This window comes from Mchenga conophoros, linkage group LG8 (genome assembly GCF_057382185.1).
Source record: "Mchenga conophoros isolate Kocher_MC1m ecotype Shallow Benthic linkage group LG8, M_conophoros_male_GT1.1, whole genome shotgun sequence".
Lineage (NCBI taxonomy): Eukaryota > Metazoa > Chordata > Actinopteri > Cichliformes > Cichlidae > Mchenga > Mchenga conophoros.
The window spans coordinates 14034332-14053383 of NC_140533.1; the positions used below are offsets into that span (position 1 = coordinate 14034332).

Here is a 19052-nt window from a genome sequence, read left to right on the forward strand (position 1 = left end):
GTTTACACAAAAATGTGCTCAACTTCTAGTCCAACTTGGCTGTTTTGACACATTAAAGCAAAAAGGACAGAAGTTTCCCTGTTGCAGTTCACCCAGGTAAACATTTTTCAACCGATGTACTTTCCATAAAGACATTAATTTTCAAAGCAGGGTATTTCCATTTGTCTTAATTGTTTACCTCAGAGGGATTAGATGTGCATTATGCCAATGAGAGAGAGAGAGAGAGTGTGTGTGTGTGTGTGTGTGTGTGTGTGTGTGTGTGTGTGTGTAACCCCTCCTAGCGGGACCAGCTGGTATGAACCCATTGCTGACGTCACATCTGGAAAACGAAACCGTGAACTCGGAGTTTCCCGAGAAAGGCTTGTTAGCCGGAAAGCAGCCGCACTCAGGGCAGTGTTTAAAGTATCTGCGGCGGGGACGGTATGTGACAGTTTGGAGCACAGCTTCAGGTGACACGACACACAGCTACCGTACAGCCGTCACTGTATTGATTTCTGCACCCGGGAAACGCTCTGACTTTGAAGTCAACCCTCACCTGCACCGACTGAAACGTCAGCACTGAAGGTGGGAGAGTTTTTGTTGTTAGCTGGCACCGCTGTCCCAGAGTGGCATTAATACAAAGGTTACTACTATGACTACAGCATCGTTCAAAGACTGTACTCGTTTTCGATCCTGGAGTGTTTGCACTTGAATATCTTTGGTTCAGGCAGCTGTAAGAACCGCTTATGCTCTACTTTGACGACAGTTAAACAACAAGACCAGTCTAAATAACTGTTATTGTGAAAATAAATGCTGTGTGGAAGATTTTTAGGATTATATAAATACTTCCATATATTACATTACACTTTAATACATTATAAACACAGTGTTTAGTATTACTACACTTTAATACTATTTTATATTATCGTAAGTTATGTCGTTAATTAGTTAATTAATCTTTATAATGAAACCGTTTCTACTGTTGCTGAACAGCTGTTGTCTATGTGCCCGCTTCCTCTTTCATGCAATTGAAAATTGGCAATAAAAACCTGTAATCGTCCCAGCTGCACGACAGCTTTCCTGACATCCGGATGTTCGTGCTCAGGTTTCTTCTTAAACTTTTGATAATCTAATGCATATTTGATCGTCTAAATGAAACCTTCATTTAACTTGGCCCCTTTTTTCTGTTAACTCACTAATGCTAATATAATAGTGTCAGTTATAGATTACTTTTTTTGCTGTTGTTGCATGAGATGTGACTAAATAGCACCATCTGCAGGCAAGCATGGAAATATAGTTCAAATGAATGCATAATCTAAACAAGAAAATTAATTATAAATAAATATGAATATACTGTTCTTGACAAATTTGTTAGAGCACTACTCAATGTAAGGTTTATGCCAAAATACTGGTAATTACCAATATATGTATTTTTTTTTATATTTCTGTAAATTTCATCAACAAGTCTGCGCTCTTTAATCAAAATCATATTTTTACTGTAATAATATAAATTGTTCTTATGTATGATTTTTAAAATGTACTGTTTTACAAAAGAAAGCAGCAAAAGTAGGACAGTAAATTATTATTTTTGGATTAAGATGCAAAATTACAGTTATTTACTTTCATTCCTGAATGAAAAATGACTTGTGTTTTTTATGCTTTATTAATTTCTGACTTCTCAGAGAGGACCAGTGTGCCGATTCAAATTTGGATATAAAAACGTGAATTCAGTTTGTTGTTTACTAAATAAATATGAGTCAGTTTTTGAGAGATTTCCTCATTATTATTTTTTTGTTTGTTTTCTTCTTTTTATGATTGGTGGGCTATTAAATTTGTCTGTATATAAATAATTATATAGCTCTAACCTCCAGTACAGACGAGCTATTTTAATGAACTGCCTGAATGAAGGAATAGCCTACATCACATCCAAGTGATTGTTCGTATGATAGCAAAAGAGTACAGGATCAGTAAGCTGTACGTCAGGCAGTGATGCACGTTATATTTTGTCTTATTGTAGAAATGGCTCATTCGAAACCACTGCTCATCCCGTGGCTGCAGGAACAGATTAACAGCAACAAGTATCCTGGTGTCCAGTGGACAAACCCAGAGCAAACAAAGTTCTGCATCCCGTGGAAACACGCTTTGAGACAGGACTCCTCTAACACTGACATTCTCATCTTTAAGGTAGCCATCAAGGGCTGACATGACATGACAATCTAATAGAAACCAGTCATGAGCATGAATTTGATATCAGCTATCCGTCCATCTTCTGCTTATCTCATTCTTTGTCCACTAATCCGTTCTTTGTTAGTCTTTAGTCTGTTCACATCAGGAGTTTCTTCCGGCTTTCATCCTGGTTTTGCCCCGCAGGCCTGGGCGGAGGTGAGCGGCAGCGGCCGGGCTAATGGAGACCCCTCAGTCTGGAAGAGGAACTTCCGCAGCGCCCTACGAGCTAAAGGCTTCAAAATGGTGGATGACAACAAGAATGATGCCGCTAACCCCCATAAAGTCTTTCAGTGGCCGGACGAGTCAACGTCAAAAGGTGAGGACCCGCTGACCATTTGGATCTTAACTACAGTGGATAGAAAGCAAATTCAATTCAAAGAAATTGTTTGCTTATTTCAAAAAACTCTGCTGTTTGGCACTCAAAATGCACAGAAAAAAAAGATCAGCAGGATGTTCTGCTTTTTACTCATTTTATAACTGCAATCAATCAACTTCATATTGCATTTGCAATTTAAATCTGATAATGCAGTTTTGCACCGCATGCTCAGTTCCTGTCTGTCCGTGCAGCACATTTTGCATACACTCATGTCTCTGTATCTCTAACTAGACATGTTTCTCAGAAAATAAAAAAAAATGCATGTTTTCACTCCTGAAGCTAACTCTTGTGCTGGATCCCAGGAGCAAGATGGGGCTGATTTGTTTGCAGATCTGGGCATTTCCATTCAAGAGGTGAGACTGCTCTGTTGGATTGTTTACCTGTAAGAGGACAGATGGCAACAAAAAAGAGGTATTGCTGAAATGCTGGGTATTGATGTAAGTGAATAAGATGTGTGTCGGTGTTATCCCAGACCCAGGACATCCAGTGTTTAGAAGGATGTCTCTTACTTCCAGAAGGCGCTGTGTTTTTGGGTGAGAGCAATTGCCTTTTTCATTGGATTTAGAAGGGGAACATTAGTCTGGCGCTTATTAGCGACAATCGCCATCTGAATGTGTCTGGTCCATATCTGCCAGCAGAATCTGCTGCCAGCCCGGATATTCTCCAGGAGTGTCTCAGAGGAATGAACATCAGCCCTGAAGCAGGTAGGCTTATCAGCTCTGCTTATCATTTTCCTCCTCGCTGCTGCAGTCAGAGCAGAAAACAAAGAGTATCTGAGGTACTTTTCTACAAGCTGGTTCAGTTTCTCCAACTTTTCCACAGAGGGCACCGCAGGCTTTGAGCCTCCTCCCGAGCAACAGCAGCTGCAGAATCAGGTTGCGATTGGTGGACACCCGTTGCCTGGGCAACAGCAGTATCCAGTAATGTATGAGGGTGCAGTTACTGAAGCTGGGTTGCCTGAGCAACCAGCACATCCAATTGGGGGAGCTGAGGGAGGGGCCTATGATGAGCAGTTGGCGGCACAGTTCCTACAGACAATGCAAAAGACCAGCGATGGAGATAATTTCAGTAAGTTGGAGAAGGGGGTGGGTGGGGGTGGGATGCTATGCTGCTGTATCAGACAAATGGGGATTTTTACACAGACACTCTGAAATGACATCCAGCACACACAGTATTCAAATGGAACGTGTTTAACAGGGACTTATATACAAAGCGCCCTGACAATGTGAATAGCAGGGACAGAGTGGAACTGTAAGCACCTTTCCTCATACACTTCCACTGTCTCTGAATCCACAGGGACTCAATTCAAGATATCTGTGTACTACAGAGGGGTGAAGGTTTTGGAGCAGATGGTTGAGAATGAGGCTGGAGTGCGCTTGGTCTACAGGTAACATCAAAATGAACGCGACAAATGCTCAGCAGTTCCAGTTCAAATATACTGTAAAACTTGCTTCCTTATTCTCGTTCCTAGAGGGACAAACTGAGGGAGATGCTACTGTTTTTTCTATCTGAGATCAGGAGTTTACATTAGCATGAAGGCATGAGTACCACTTTGTCTTTCCTTTAAAAAAAAGAGAAAAGAAATCCTCCCACCTCTAAAGCTCAGTAATTTTTTTAAATGTAATGATTTATTTATTCAGCCAAGTTCCCCTTCACCAGGCAAAGCATTTTGAGGGAACAGAGCTTAGAATAAGGACTGAAAATGTAATCTCTAAAATCACAGTATGCAATTTTTGCCTTCAAAGTTCAAGATTCAACAATCTTTATTGTCGTTATGCACTGTTTACTTCTGTAACCATACTGCTGTGTTTCAACTTAGCATCAGTGCAACAACTGCAGTGAAAACAGCAATACTGAATATAACGTGGTCTGTTTAACTTATAACTAATTATAGTTTATATATTGCAGGATTTTTCATTGCTGATATCTTTGATTAAAAAAACACAAAACAGCCTCTAGCAAATGCGACTGTTTTAAACTCAGCGATTTTCTCCGATAACTGAAATATAGAAATGCTTGTATTCACATCAGTACTGATCTCAATGGGACAGTTTTGGATCGTGAGTCAGGCCTCACTATAGTCTCCCTGCCAAGTCCCGGAGCCATGGTGGATCAAAACCAAGCCAGCCTCACCCAGCGGATTCTGGACATGCTGGGTGATGGCTTGGAGGTTGGCGTGTCGGGCCAAGTGGTCTACAGCCAGCGACGGGGGGAAAGCAAAGCTTTCTGGAGCTTCTGCAAATTTGACCAGAGCAGACAACCCCAAGAGATTTCTAAACATCCTCAGGTTCTTTACAAGTTCACGGACTTTGTGCGAGGTAGGTAAGAGGAATTATTTTGGAGCTTTTGTGAATTTAGTGGCTTTAGGTACAGTTTTTTATGTATCGTCTCCTGTCTGCTTAGGAATAAAGGACTTCATTGAGGGGAATGCTAAAGAGTGCGCTCCCTGCTCCCTGTTCTTCTGTATTGGGGAAAAGTGGCCTGACCCACAATGCAAGCCTTTGGAGAAAAAACTCATCGCAGTGGAGGTGAGGAAACTTTCTGAAATTATTTAAAACATGCATACAGTGCTGTGCTCTCACAGACCTCTAAGCAGTATTTCAAATAGGCAGAGATTTTTTTCCCCCTTTCTGCTGCACAAACTTGTATTAAATTTCATGAGCGATCAACCTCTAAAATTGCCCTCTCACGAGGAGGGAGCCGTACTCAGCAGCACTTTTGAAGAGGCAATTTTGCCTCAGTATTGATTAACAGCACAAAGGGAACAAAGCCTGAATACCGGCGCTGACAGCTGATCCTTCAGGTGTAAAAGCTTTTTTTTCTTTTCGTCCTTCTCCTCAGCCTCCACACAGGACGGCACACTGAGAAATCAAAAGCTTTATATAAAAAGTTTCTCAAAGAAACCAGCTTGACGCGTCTCATTGCTCGACCTTTCTCTGATTTCACTGCTACCGTCGAGCTCAAACGCGTCGCCTTTGCACTCGCGCCTGACTCCCGCTCCTTATTTATTTTCTCCGCTCAGGTGTGCCTGACTTCGATGGAGTTACTCAAGAACATGGCTGTTGAAAACGGCGCCTCTTCCCTGAAGTCTGTAGAGCTGCAGATGTCCCTGGAGGAGATGATGGAGTACTGAACATTTGGAAGCGGTGGCTGTTTTACTAATTTGAGATTTTTAATCTTGGCTTCTTAAAACATCTCAGTTATGTTTGTGAATAATGTTTAATAATGACACTGGTACTGTGTTGGTTTGTACTTCACCCGGGATCAAACGGTCTGACTTATACTGTATGGAGACTAAGTGTGCACTGATTTCTATCTTAGGATTTTAAAACAAGTCACAGGGACATGATCAGGGTTGTTACTGAAAATCAAGATCACATTTTTACAGTAATGAGCTGATGTCACTCAGGTAAAGAGACATGACTTTCACTCATTTAACATTTTGTGCCCTCCTCCTCTTTTTAAGCTTCACTTTTCCTCTTTTAAACTGAGTCTTAATGGCAGTCAAAGTGAAACACCACCCATAAGCTGCAAGTTTTCCTGCTCATGAACTTATTTGTTATAATAATCGGCCTAATGCCGTGAAATTAATGTGTTAAGGGGTGAACAAGTGCAACCTGGTAACAAACCCCCTGCTAAAGTGTAATACAACAAAGTGAAATTGGCATTAGTGCCTTGAATACAACAGAGCCACAGATAAAAATAAATATACAAGCTGATTTTAGCAGTGCAGATGTAGCCAGAGCATCTGGAGCTTTTTTGACATTATTAGCTTAATATGAGGAACATACACCTCAGCAGATGTCATGTGCTACGACACATCAGCGTGCTGTGCAGATAACCACACTGATCGATACCGGAGATTATTTGTTTTGAAAACTTTATTGAAACATTAATGGGTAGCATTCCTCTGCTGAATCTACTACATGATCAAAATGGCCTTTTCACCATTGCGATGTCACACGTAACTGTATTGCTGCTCTACGCTGCCAGTCTGAGTCAAAAGAAGAAGAAGTGTGAAATTACCTTTGGTTTTTTTGTCTAGGTTTTTCTTTTTTTAAATATCCTTTCTTGAATTTATTCTCTCTCAGCACGACTCTGTTTGGTCGAGAACTACATCGCTCTGTCTTTTCACACCACCCATAGAGACACAACACATCTTTTCCACTGATGACCTGTACAAGTGAAATGTTTACAAAGTAATATCGATAAACTGAACAAACTGATGAACAGAAATCAGTCCTTGTCTCCTTCCTCTGTTTCTCCGTCATTCTCTGACTCAGACCTCGCCTCCTCAGAGAGAGGATTTTCCTTCAGTCCTGACATTGGGACGAGCTTCCCCTCTTCATCCACTCCCATCGGCTGGATGATGTTGTCTCTGTAAAATACACGAGATGCAGGTGATTTGATCACCAGCATGAGCTTTAACAGCCTAACTGTTTAATTTACCATCAATCTGCTGTATTATGCAAGAACAAGAGGAACACTTGAGTTTTACAGACCTTACTGTTTCTTACCAGTATACAATTTTAATGACTACTTGACCCATTAATGCTCATCAAAGAACTTCCTCTGCAGCAACACATTGAGACGCTGCAGATTATGCGCTGGAATTAGCTTTTGGTTATATACACATGTACAGTCTGCTCGACACTTTTATTGCAACTCTGTATTTGTACCTTAATAAATTAAATTCTGTAAACTTTTGCTGTGGTGTGGTGGGAATCAGTTGACGTTTACTGTATTCATTAGAAGTATCTGAGACTTTTGTGTATCTCTCATGTTTGTAGCTTTTTGACGTTTTGCTTACCTGGACAGCTTGTTGAAGAGCATGATCAGCCTCTTGGCCTCCTCCTCCTTCTCCTCCTCTGTCATGCCCTCCATAGGGTCTGGCTGCTCTGCCTCCACCCGCCCCGTCACTGGGTTGATGCGGTCTTTGACCTGCCGGTACTCCTCGGTGTCTGAATCAGAGTCGCTGGAGTACTGGGTATCAGAGGTCCTGGGCCCCTGGCCTCCCAGGAGCCCCCTGGTGGCCAGCAGACCTGCTGCGTTACCGTAACCTGTATACTTCACAAAACGGCTCACTAGGAAAAGAAGCGTTGGTGTTCTCAATAAGGCACGAAAGAAAAAATACAGAAAGAGCTACAAAACATTTCAGCACCACTGCATTCACAGATTAGATTTAAAATAATGTATATAATCAAAACAAACATGACTATCAAGACTACATAAAATAATAATAAAGACATAAACACAAATATCTAAAAGGTAATAAGAGTTTTTTTTAAAGCACAATAAAAACTAATGACGCCCGTTGTTTAAATACCATCTGATCATTTCAATATGCATTTTTCTATTTTTATGACCAGACTGTAACTTCACCCTATTTTTATTAATCCACATATTGCTTCTTCTTACCATTTTCCTTGCAGAGGACAAAGATGAGGTCAGCGGCACAGTGTTTGAGGTCTGTGTCCAGATGAGTCATAAGACGAATCAGACGGCTCTTCACTGTGGTGCCTTCCTCTGGCCTCTGTGATACGTTTCTCAGAGGAGGCAGGATCTAATGATGGCGACACATTATAGCTTTAATTTTCTTTAATGTGTTTTGTTTCTTCTTCTTTTTTAAATAAATATGAGCGAGACCATTCTGATGCTTGCAAATGAAGCAAAATGTGCCGTTAACCTCAAAACAATGATGGATTTCAAAGTCTGAGACAAATCAAATATATAATGAAAAATCCTTTCTCATAGTCAGTGTGTTGGAGGGAGGAGAAGGGTGTTTAGGGATGAGCTGGAACAAGTCTGCCAACGCACATCTTCCCGGAATTAAAGGATCTGCTGTCTTTGTGCTAAAGTCTTCAGCAACCGCTTTAAAAAAAAAAAAAAATGTCTTTTTAGTTTTTCTTTAAACATTGGCTGTTTTTTCACTCACTTTTAGCTCCACCCTTGTACCTGACCATTACAGAGAAACATGTATTGTGCTCATTAAGCCACTTAACACTGAACAATGAATTACTGAAGCATAAAAAAAGGGATCTAACTCATAGGATGAACCAGTTTAAACTGGATCTTTAGCAACCTGTCACCAAAACATACAATTGGTGCTACTTTCTTTTGTATCTATAAAAATCCCAAAGGTAACACAGCTGGACCGGCATAAAATAGTATTTTGCACCAACATGGTGATTCTCAAAGACAGTTATCCAAAAACGTGGCACATCTCAGCATGGTGTGCATTCAAGGAAACTGGACAAATGGAGAACAGAAGAGGAAGTTTTAAACTTGTCTGGTTCAAATTGTCCTCAGTATGTACGAGGAGGTCAGGAGCGATGTGCAACAGTCAGTGTTAACATGCATCTTCAAAACTGGGAGGCCAGTTCATGGTTTTGGGTTGCTTTTCAGTCAGTGGTGTTGGGGGATCCTATCAAAAGTGATGAAATTATAAATCAGGCAAGTGCCATCAGATTTTCATTCACCATACAATGCAATCTGCAAAACACCTGATTGGCAATAGCTTCATTTTTCACCATGACAACGATCCCAAACACACTGCCAGTACATGGATTGGCCTCCCCAGAGCCCGGACCTCAATGTTACTGAGGCAGTGTCGTATCATCTTTACATAGAACAAAACAAAAGACAGCCAACATCCAAAGAAGAACTTTTTTTTAGAGAACTAACCCTGAATACTACTGTAAGAAATTACAAGAAAGCTACCTAAGAGAGTTCAGGCTGTGTTGAAGGATAAAAGTGGTCATAGAATTGTACTAACTCTGTTTATACTGTATTTGCAGTTTTTTTTCCAGCAATATATATAGAAGCGAGGGGTGTCTCAAGACTTTGCACAGTACTATGAATACTACAAGTATCTTATAGTCTTCAGTCTTATAGAGTCCAGGCCTGCACAGGTCAGGTGTTGGTTGGTTACATGCAAATGATCAAAAGCATACTGGACATTAAACGTGCTACAAATATTTTGGCATCAAAACATCAAAAAGCTAAACACAGGAGCTATCTCTGAGGTGTCGTATATTACATATTTTCTGATGTAGTGCCGTGTTTCTCTGTGAGCCCTGCAGCTCTCCGTCAGCAGATTGAGGATTGGTGTCAGCTTCTCTTTGATCTTATCTCCCTGAAAAGCACATAAAACAAATCCTCTCCGTTATTTCCGTAATACCAGCTGCTCCCTTTTTCACGCTGCAAAATATAAACTTTAAGAACAAATCACTGAGAAAAAAAACCCCTCACAAACACACAAATGGATCAGAAATGACTCTACAAACAGAACTCTTTTCTACTCCCTCACCGCCTCCAGGCGTCTCTCCATGAACATCAGCAGGGTGTGGACGCAGTCCATGTTGACCCCCTTGCACTGCTCTGAATCTGGCTCCAGAGGCACCGTCAGCAACACATCGAGACACTGCAGAGGAAGCGCTGACAACAGGTTCACTGTGTGACTGCGGGAGTGAGAGAAGGTCACGGCAAAGGAGTGAGTGTTGATAGAAGAGAGCGGGGAAAACCTATTCCCTGCTCTGCTTTTCCTTGTTTTTTTTTAGACATATACTGTTAGACTGGAGGTCAGTGTATGTGCAAGTAATCCCTGTGATAAATAAGGGTTATTTTGAACAGTGAACCATGCAAAGCTACTCCAATACAGCCTGAAAATAAAAAGGAGCTGAAAATGATCAGAGCAGATCCCCCTTTAAACATTTGGTGTTGTTTGGCTGGATGGATTATACACTGTTTCATCCAAAATGATAACAAATGCTACTCAAAATACACTATTATTGGAATTATATCTAGACCTAATAAAAAGGCATTGATTTCTATATATACTTGGGATTTTAATCAGACCTGCAGCTGAACATTCAATCTATCTGGAAGTCTCAAATAAGCAAGCAAGAGGAGGGTGCATGTTATTAAACTCATAATTATAGACTCATCCTTGTTGCTTCAAATGTTATTAAAAATAGTGCTTCTGCATGAAAGTGATTTTGCAACCCCTAATGAATTTCTGAAGGTTTATATCTAATTTTATAGTCCATCGTTTAAATCAATTATAACTGCACAGTATGTGTTACAATTGCACGATAGTAAATTATGAGATTATCAAGCCTGAATATTTTCACAGCTTGGGTTTTGTCACGTTGTGCTCACCCCTGAAGTTCATCTGTGTCTTCTGACAGGAGACACTTCCTCAGCAGACAGAGGCGCAGGATCGCCACCAGGTGTCGGTACAGAGCCGCATCATCCTGATTAAAGGCACAGACGCAGCTAATGCCTCTTCAACTGTCCTGTTCTTTCGCACATTTAGCTTTTATATGATTGCATATTTGACTGATAACATATATATTGTATTAAAACTCCTGTAAAAAGTAAACACGAAAGCAAAGCTTCTGAAAAATGCGAGGGCCTTTACACACACCTCACTTGGGTCCTGCTTGTGGGTGCTGTGCGTGATATTGAAGAGAATTTTGAGGATCTCTGTGACGCGCTGAGAGGTTTCCAGAGAGATGGGCTGTGTCTGTGGGTCCAAGACACACTCATACTGGTCCTTCCACTGCACCTCCAGGCAGCTCTCCAAGGCTGCTGTGAGGATGGAAACCCCTCCCTCCTGGAAGAGAATAATCAGTGTGAGGGCAGTAACGAGGAGTAAAACAGGAATAACTTTGGACTATATGACATCGTGCGACCTGTTTAAGCTGGGTGCTGAGCTCTGGCCGGAGTGCAGTCATGAGGAACATGAAGCGCAGTTCATAAAACTGAGCACTAGAGGGATTCGACCAGCTGACACTGGATGATACGCGCTCTATGAGGCCACACATGAGCCTGATGGAAACAAAGGAGATAGATGTGAACTTTCCAGATGAAGCCAAATGCAGCTTATTGCAAGTGAGAATGACACTGTCCTTGGGATAGCACTGTTTCAGTCCCCTGTCCTTCTATTTGTCATAATAACCTTTACCAGGCATGAGAATTGTTGCTTTCACAGGTATAAATAAGCGAATATATGTTTTTTAGGTGCTTTGCGATTATTATAAGCTGCTGAAAATTACACAGTTTATGGGAACTGATGCGATTGTGTGTGCATGCCGAGCCTACCTGAGAGCACTGAACCTTTCCTGTGCCCAGGCGCTGTTGTACACCACGTTACACAACACCTTCATGGCCTCTTTTCTCTTTGCCTCCTCTCCGGACTCCAACTCCTCCACCTCCTCCTCCACATCCATCTTACTCTCTCTGCGGTCCCTCCGCCCTCGCTCCAGGACCCTGTGATGCGTCCCACCTCTGTGCAGTTCGTTGATGCTCGTCCTGTGGCTCCCAAACCAGCTGATGCTGTCCAAATCGCCGCTGTTGGTGATGCTGATGTCGCTTTTGGCATCCTCGTCGAAGGCCGGCGGCTCCTCGTTTTGGTCGTTAGTTTCAGCTTCAGCTTCATCCTCATTAGTGTGACCCTGCAGCACTTTGGTTTCGGTGAGAGAGGCAATGATGTTATCGTAGAAATCAGAGTCGGGGTCGCTGACTTCATCACTGATGTCACTTGTGGTCAGCCCGGCTAGTTTGGCCAGAGTCAGGAGGGCGCTGTCGGTCACCAAAGGCCCCAAGACCTTTTGGTCCCGGGACAGGATCCTCAGAGTGCGTAGGCATACTCTCAACAGGTGACATTTGACTTCCGTCCTTATGAACCTCACAAGGACAACACCTAAATTCTGAGAACAGGAGCAGAAACATGTTTGCAGGAATTTATCATAATAATAACTTTTACAAGGACTAAGAATATCACATCTGGGCAAGCAGAGAGTGACAGCATCGGATCACCTGTCTGAGGATGAGTCCTCGATCCTCCAGGTCGTACTCGTCCAAGTCCGAGTCAGAATCAGTGTAGTCCCTCACTTTATTCTTCCTGAACTAGTAAAACAGTGCAACAAGGATTACTGGATTTCTTTACGGTACTTTTCATGTGCAGTGCTTAATTACTTCTAAACTGTGGCAAAACCCTACCTCTTCTAGTCGCCTTTGCTTAAGAGATGGTCATCCATTAGACAGGAAATGTAGCAGAAGAGAGAGGAAATAGTGCTGTTAGAAGTCCTTCTACAAGTTCACAGTATGGCATTTTCCCTAAAAACCTATTTACAAAGCTTAGGAGCAATTTACTGATGGGATGAGGTCATTCCTAACCCAAAAGAAAGGTTATCTTTGCTGGGAATGACAATCAATTAACAGGGGACAGTGAAGGATATCATAACATATTTATTAATTTGAAGGTAATTAGAAGTTTTTTCTAACCCAGACAATTATTCAGTCACTCTGTCTGGATTCAATCTGCCTGAGCAGGCAAGGAGAGAGGATCAGAGACAACTGATACAGCAGAATTACTAATCATAGATTGGAGTGTGTAGGGGTGGGGAGGGGCGGATAAGTCGGAGGTGTGCCGTGAGAGGGAATAAGGTGACGTTATAAGGAGCACCAGGAGGACGTGGGTTTATGCCTGTAAACTTTCCTTCTGGTGCAGCAACATAAACAGACTTACTCTCCGTCTTTCCCTCTCCTCTGTGTCAAAGAAGAAACACTGGGCATACTACAGGAAGAGAAATAATGACACACACACACAAAAACAGAAAAACAGTGTCATGAGCAGCATTAGAACTTGTGAGAAATACACAAGCTTCTGTGTCGCGTCACCTCTTTGTTGAACTCCTGCAGCCTTATCTGAACACCATTCTCATCTCCCTGCTTGATGCACTGGATTATCCCCTCGATGTCCACGTTCATGCTTCCTAAACACACACACAAGCACGCACACACACACCCACAGACAATTTAGGGCAGAACAAAATGAAAGTTACACAACAATGACGATGGTCATGGCAGAGGTTATGTATTGTCAAACAGAAAGAAACCATAAATACACAATAGAATAGCACACATTCGGTCTGTTGTTCATCCAGAATATAAAATAAAACCCACTAAATATGAAATGAAATGACAGCTGCTCATCCTTTCACTTCATCTTCACAGCTACCACATAACTGATCACTGATGAAGGATTCCTTAGCAGTTAAAGTGAATCTGTATCTTTTATATAGCAGGCACTGACATCAACACTACACACACACATAAAATCTGCAGATAGATTACCGTGCTTCGCTGAACTTACCTCGCACAGTTCAGTATAGTAGTCAGGTGATAAACTGTATACCTTAAATATGACAAACCAAATCACCGCTCCGACTTTGCTTCAGGTTGTCACCAAGCGTTTATTTCTCCAAGTACGTGCCCCGAGTCCTGTGTTCAGCTTTGAATTTGCTCAATTCAATCACTCTCTATGCACTCTCATTCTCTCAGCCTATCTCTCTCACTCTGTCTCTCTCGCTTTAATCCAAGAGAGATGCAGGAGACCTGTTGGAGAGTGTTTATGGTTATAATCCACTAATGGACTCTAAGCTTATAACTCTCAGTGTTGACCCTCTAACCTTTTATGGGTTTGCCAGACTTATTCTGCACAGCCCTTTCACTTTCTGTCCAGCTTTAGCAGAATTTTCTTCAAAATGCTGAAAGCCACTAAAACAAGCAGTTAGGGCGTGCTGTTGCATAACCTTGCTGGAGGTTCTGATGGTTAAAACACTGTTAGAAATGCATTAGGAAAAGACACTGTTTATTCACTTCTGGAAGTTTGTAGATAAAGATTTGTATTCTTTTATCTTTCAGCAAAATATTTCAATACATTCCTAATTGAATTCACCCCCAATTACAGTACATGTACCGTACTTTTTATTATTTTTGTGCACTATTTATTTCAGTACTGATTCTGTCTCCTTCCACAAGATGGCGCAATTCCCCCGGTTGAGTCAGCTCATACAGGCACAATGTATGATACAATTGTGTATTATAAAATCTATTTATTCAAAGTAAACTTTAGCATCTTTCCCTTGGCCAAAATGCACAGATATTGATACTCCGTACCAAATGACTTACAGTTAAATCAATCTGCACTGAAACACAAGTGAAACTCTGTTTTCTTTCAGTAAGTACACTTTGTTTGTTTTTAGCTTAGATAACCTACTTAAGTCACACCTGGTGTCCTGGAAACCTTCACACACTTGCAGCCAAGTATCCTGAACACCCTGACAGATGAAAACTGTAAGACAATGATGCATGAGTGAATGACAGGCTTTCCTGGCAGGATGCGTACTCTTGCACTCATTCGGTAGAGGAAACAGGCTCTGGGCGCTGGAGCTAGATAACTGGTGGCTGCAGGCTTACAACAACAGGATGCACGCTACGTCAGAAATAGTGGGAGAAATGTCAGAGGAGTCTTCTCAAGTAGGAAGTGGAGGCATATTTCTTCAAGACGAATTACAAGTAGGATATCAACAATATAGACTTTACAAGAGGTGAATGGGCCTGAGTGACCTTTAAAAGCAGTAAAAGAAAACAGCAGTTATTAACATGAGCCAGGAGGGTACGTCTAAATCGTCCTGACACAGACAAACATTGTGGCTTTATTTTTAACACCTATGTCGCAATACACGCATGTAGCTTAAACATAAACGACCTCTACTGAGGCTTGTAGGGTCATTCCACTTGAGGGAATTTTTTTTGAGTCTCATCAAGTCAGATCTGCCTCACTGAATATTTTCAAAGCAAACACATCAGAAACCTACAGACTGGCTGTCAGCAGCTACAGAGTGTCATTTACAAGCGTCTCTCACTGACGGTGACTGACGGTTAGAATATAGGTGTAAAAATTTAATGACTCTGCATCTGTCTGGTGACACCAAGGCCCTACAGAGATCATCTTTCCAACCTTTAGGAGACACACCCTGCTCAGCTCATATGCCTTCTTTCCACTAATTTATGTCTTCTGTTCAGAGAGTGAACAGTAGAGAAGAATGTGAAATATTCAAGGATCGCTGCTTTTTCCTCTGCACTTGGTTATCAGAGTGGATCTTATATGTGTGCTCTCTTTCTGCAGTTAATCTTTCTGCTTAAGTCCTCTATGATTCCTGAATGCATTTACTGTATGGTGGACCTGGTCTCATATTAAGCATGTAGGATTCCAACAAAACTGTCTATGTTTTGACATAATCATATTTTTTTAAATGTTTGTAATTTGGCAGAGCATGGCCTGAGGACAACAGGAGCTCAGCATGAACATTTAAGGCTCAAGGATCTGCCTGGATGATCAAATAATGTAATATTGGTTTTGTTTCTGCTGAGGTCTGTGAAGCTTAGCTGACATGTTAGGACTTCCAGATAATGTAACAGAGACTGCTGGGAGTTTATAAAGTTGAACTTCAATAGTTGGTAAAACTAATTATCAACTGTATAATAGAAAAAAGGGATGGTGTGTTCATACGCCATACTAAACTGAACATATTTATATATAAAGAAAAAGATCAATATTTGACCCTTCAGCGACCCCACAGGTCAGGGGAGTGGGTGAGGCTGAAAATTCACAGAGGCTCAGAGAAGAAACGCTTCTGCTCATCAAGTATTACTTGAATAAACACAGAGTGAGACCTTAAATATTGCACACTGTGTCAAATAATACAGGATACTTTGATCTCTAAATTGCTCTGGATGGAACAGCAACAGACCCTAATGCTTCTAAATGGGATGAAAACAGCAATTTTCAAATACTTTTACTTACTTTAATCCAGTGGATCTGAAACTGTGGGGCTGCTCCCCTACAGGGGGTGTAGAGCCAATGTATTAGGGAGGCATGGATGACCATGGGAAAAATATAATTCTAATAAATATGATTTATGTAAACAAGAATTTGCTGAGGCTATAGTGCTAAACTGTGTTTCACTAAAACTTAATCTGAATCATTTTTTTTTATTATTAAAGGCTGATATAAGAAATTGTAGGTTGGAGGCATGAAAAATTACTGCCTTACTCAGTCATCGTACAACAGCATTCATTCCTTTGAGGCCACAGCCATGCTCAATATTAAATAATTACTCTTATTAAAAGCTACTGGCTGCCAAATGCAATTACCTAGATTTGAAATGGTTCCACATTCATTTAGATGTGTAGAAGGAGACAGGAGGACAACAGGAGTAATTGTACAGGGTGGGCCATTTATATGGATACACCGTAATAACATGGGAATGGTTGGTGATATTAAAGTCCTGTTTGTGGCACATTAGTATATGTGAGGGGGCAAACTCCTCAAGATGGGTGGTGACCATGGTGGCCATTTAGAAGTCGGCCATCTTGGATATAACTTTTGTTTTTTCAATAGGAAGAGGGCCATGTGACACATCAAACTTATTGGTAATGTCACAAGAAAAACAATGGTGTGCTTGGTTTCAATGCAACTTTATTCTTTCATGAGTTATTTACAAGTTTCTGACCACTTATAAATGTGTTCAATGTGCTGCCCATTGTGTTGGATTGTCAATGCAACCCTCTTCTCCCACTCTTCACACACTGATAGCAACACCGCAGGAGAAATGCCAGCACAGGCATCCAGTATCCGTAGTTTCAGGTGCTGCACATCTCGTATCTTCACACCATAGACAATTGCCTTCAGATGACCCCAAAGATAAAAGTCTAAGGGGGTGAGATCGGGAGACCTTGGGGGCCATTCAACTGGCCCACGACGACCAATCCACTTTCCAGGAAACTGTTCATCTAGGAATGCTCGGACCTGGCACCCATAATGTGGTGGTGCGCCATCTTGCTGGAAAAACTCAGGGAACGTGCCAGCTTCAGTGCATGAAGAGGGAAACACATCATCATGTAGCAATTTCAAATATCCAGTGGCCTTGAGGTTTCCATTGATGAAGAATGGACCCACTATCGTTGTACCCCATATACCACACCAAACCATCACTTTTGTTGTGCCAACAGTCTTGGAGGGATCCATCCAATGTGGGTTAGTGCCAGACCAATAGCGGTGGTTTTGTTTGTTAACTTCACCATTCACATAAAAGTTTGCCTCATCACTGAACAAAATCTTCTGCATGAACTGAGGGTCCTGCTCCAATTTTTGTTTTGCCCATTCTGCAAATTCTGTGCGCCGATCTGGGTCATCCTCGTTGAGATGCTGCAGTAGCTGGAGTTTATAAGGGTGCCTTTTGTGAGTAGCTAATATCCACCGAAGGGATGTTCGACTAATGCCACTCTCCAGTGACATGCGGCGAGTGCTACGCTGTGGGCTCTTGCTGAATGAAGCTAGGACAGCCACTGATGTTTCTTCATTAGTGACAGTTTTCTTGCGTCCACATTTTGGCAAATCCAACACTGAACCAGTTTCACGAAACTTAGCAAGCAGTTTGCTAACTGTAGCATGGGAGATGGGTGGTCTCGTAGGGTGTCTTGCATTGAAATCTGCTGCAATGACCCGGTTACTGCGTTCACCAGATATCAACACAATTTCGATCCGCTCCTCACGCGTTAACCTCTTCGACATGTCAATGGCTGTGAACAGAGAGAAACTTGTAAATAAGTCATGAAAGAATAAAGTTACGTTGAAACCAAGCACACCATTGTTTTTCTTGTGACATTACCAATAAGTTTGATGTGTCACATGGCCCTCTTCCTATTGAAAAAACTAAAGTTGTATCCAAGATGGCCGACTTCTAAATGGCCACCATGGTCACCGCCCATCTTGAGGAGTTTTCCCCCTCACATATACTAATGTGCCACAAACAGGACTTTAATATCACCAACCATTCCCATGTTATTACGGTGTATCCATATAAATGGCCCACCCTGTACATTTCAACTAAGGTATGCAGAAGAGCATCTCTGAATGCATAACATGTCAAACCTTAAAGCAGATGAACTAAAGCAGCAGAAGACCACAACGGGTGCCACTCCTGTCGGGTAAGAACAGGAGACTGAAGCTACAATTCAGACAGCTCACCAAAACTGGTCAGTAGAAGAGTAGAAACTCCTGCCTGCTCTGTTACAACATTCAGATGGCAGGGTCAGAACTCGGCATAAACAACATGGATCCATGCTGGCTTGTGTCAGCAGTTGCTGGTGGTGTAGTGGTATGAGTATTGTCCATCATGTCCATCCCTTTATGATCACATTACTCATCTTCTTATGGCTGCTGCCAGCAGGATAAGTCAGTCTGGTTTCTTGAACGTGACTAGTTCACTGCACTCGAGTGATCTAGGTAATCTCCAGATCTCAATCTAATAGATAGAAAAATAGAGAAAGAGATCAAAATCTCTGAGAAATGTTTCCAGCACAGTGTTGAATTTATTGGCTGGTGAGTGTATGTTATAAACTAGAATGTCAATCGTGGTTAGGTCCATCACAATTGATGATCCATCACACAGTGAAATGCAAATGAGTGAAATGCAAAAAGTATTTTTAGTTATAAGTTATAACCTTTTCTTGTCATTGGCTGACTGTGTTCCATAAATTCATTATTAAAATCCATTGTGTGCCTCACTGACGTTTCAAAGAGTCATTTCCAGGACCAAATATCAACACCTTACCA

At 41.6% G+C, this 19052-nt stretch overlaps 2 protein-coding genes across 3 annotated transcripts; one reads left to right on the forward strand and one right to left on the reverse strand.

Moving 5' to 3' along the window:
* The first annotated feature begins 334 nt into the window (after positions 1-334).
* Positions 335-7287, forward strand: irf3 (interferon regulatory factor 3). 2 transcript variants are annotated; one of them, XM_085284405.1, is made up of 11 exons: positions 335-564; positions 1997-2163; positions 2350-2521; positions 2861-2934; positions 3054-3114; positions 3217-3285; positions 3404-3649; positions 3878-3968; positions 4613-4899; positions 4985-5109; positions 5604-7287. In XM_085284405.1, exons 2-11 carry the CDS (start codon positions 1999-2001, stop codon positions 5712-5714), a joined length of 1401 nt encoding a protein of 466 aa, XP_085140531.1. In that variant the 5' UTR covers positions 335-564; positions 1997-1998; the 3' UTR covers positions 5715-7287. The 2 variants fall into 2 exon arrangements, with proteins under 2 accessions (XP_085140531.1, XP_085140532.1); XM_085284406.1 differs by having other exon boundaries at positions 3220-3285.
* LOC146568368 (chaperone Ric-8A) lies at positions 6445-13977 on the reverse strand. Its single transcript, XM_085284401.1, has 14 exons — positions 13743-13977; positions 13268-13362; positions 13116-13163; positions 12587-12604; positions 12404-12493; positions 11687-12294; positions 11278-11413; positions 11010-11198; positions 10742-10836; positions 9891-10041; positions 9621-9716; positions 8000-8144; positions 7392-7665; positions 6445-6959 (listed from the first exon to the last, which is right to left on the reverse strand). Exons 2-14 carry the CDS (start codon positions 13355-13357, stop codon positions 6818-6820), a joined length of 2082 nt encoding a protein of 693 aa, XP_085140527.1. The 5' UTR covers positions 13358-13362; positions 13743-13977; the 3' UTR covers positions 6445-6817.
* Positions 13978-19052: the final 5075 nt, after the last annotated feature.

Bases quoted from the DNA above. Each gene is read 5' to 3' on its own strand.
- irf3 (XM_085284405.1), top strand. From the start codon at position 1,999: ATGGCTCATTCGAAACCACTGCTCATCCCGTGGCTGCAGGAACAGATT. The intron at 3,650-3,877 runs GTAAGTTGGAGA...CTGAATCCACAG, and splicing joins CAGCGATGGAGATAATTTCA to GGACTCAATTCAAGATATCT. The intron at 3,969-4,612 runs GTAACATCAAAA...TATTCACATCAG, and splicing joins GGAGTGCGCTTGGTCTACAG to TACTGATCTCAATGGGACAG.
- LOC146568368 (XM_085284401.1), bottom strand. From the start codon at position 13,357: ATGAACGTGGACATCGAGGGGATAATCCAGTGCATCAAGCAGGGAGAT. The intron at 11,414-11,686 runs GTAGGCTCGGCA...TGTTTCCATCAG, and splicing joins GAAAGGTTCAGTGCTCTCAG to GCTCATGTGTGGCCTCATAG. The intron at 10,042-10,741 runs GTGAGCACAACG...TCACTCCCGCAG, and splicing joins GACACAGATGAACTTCAGGG to TCACACAGTGAACCTGTTGT.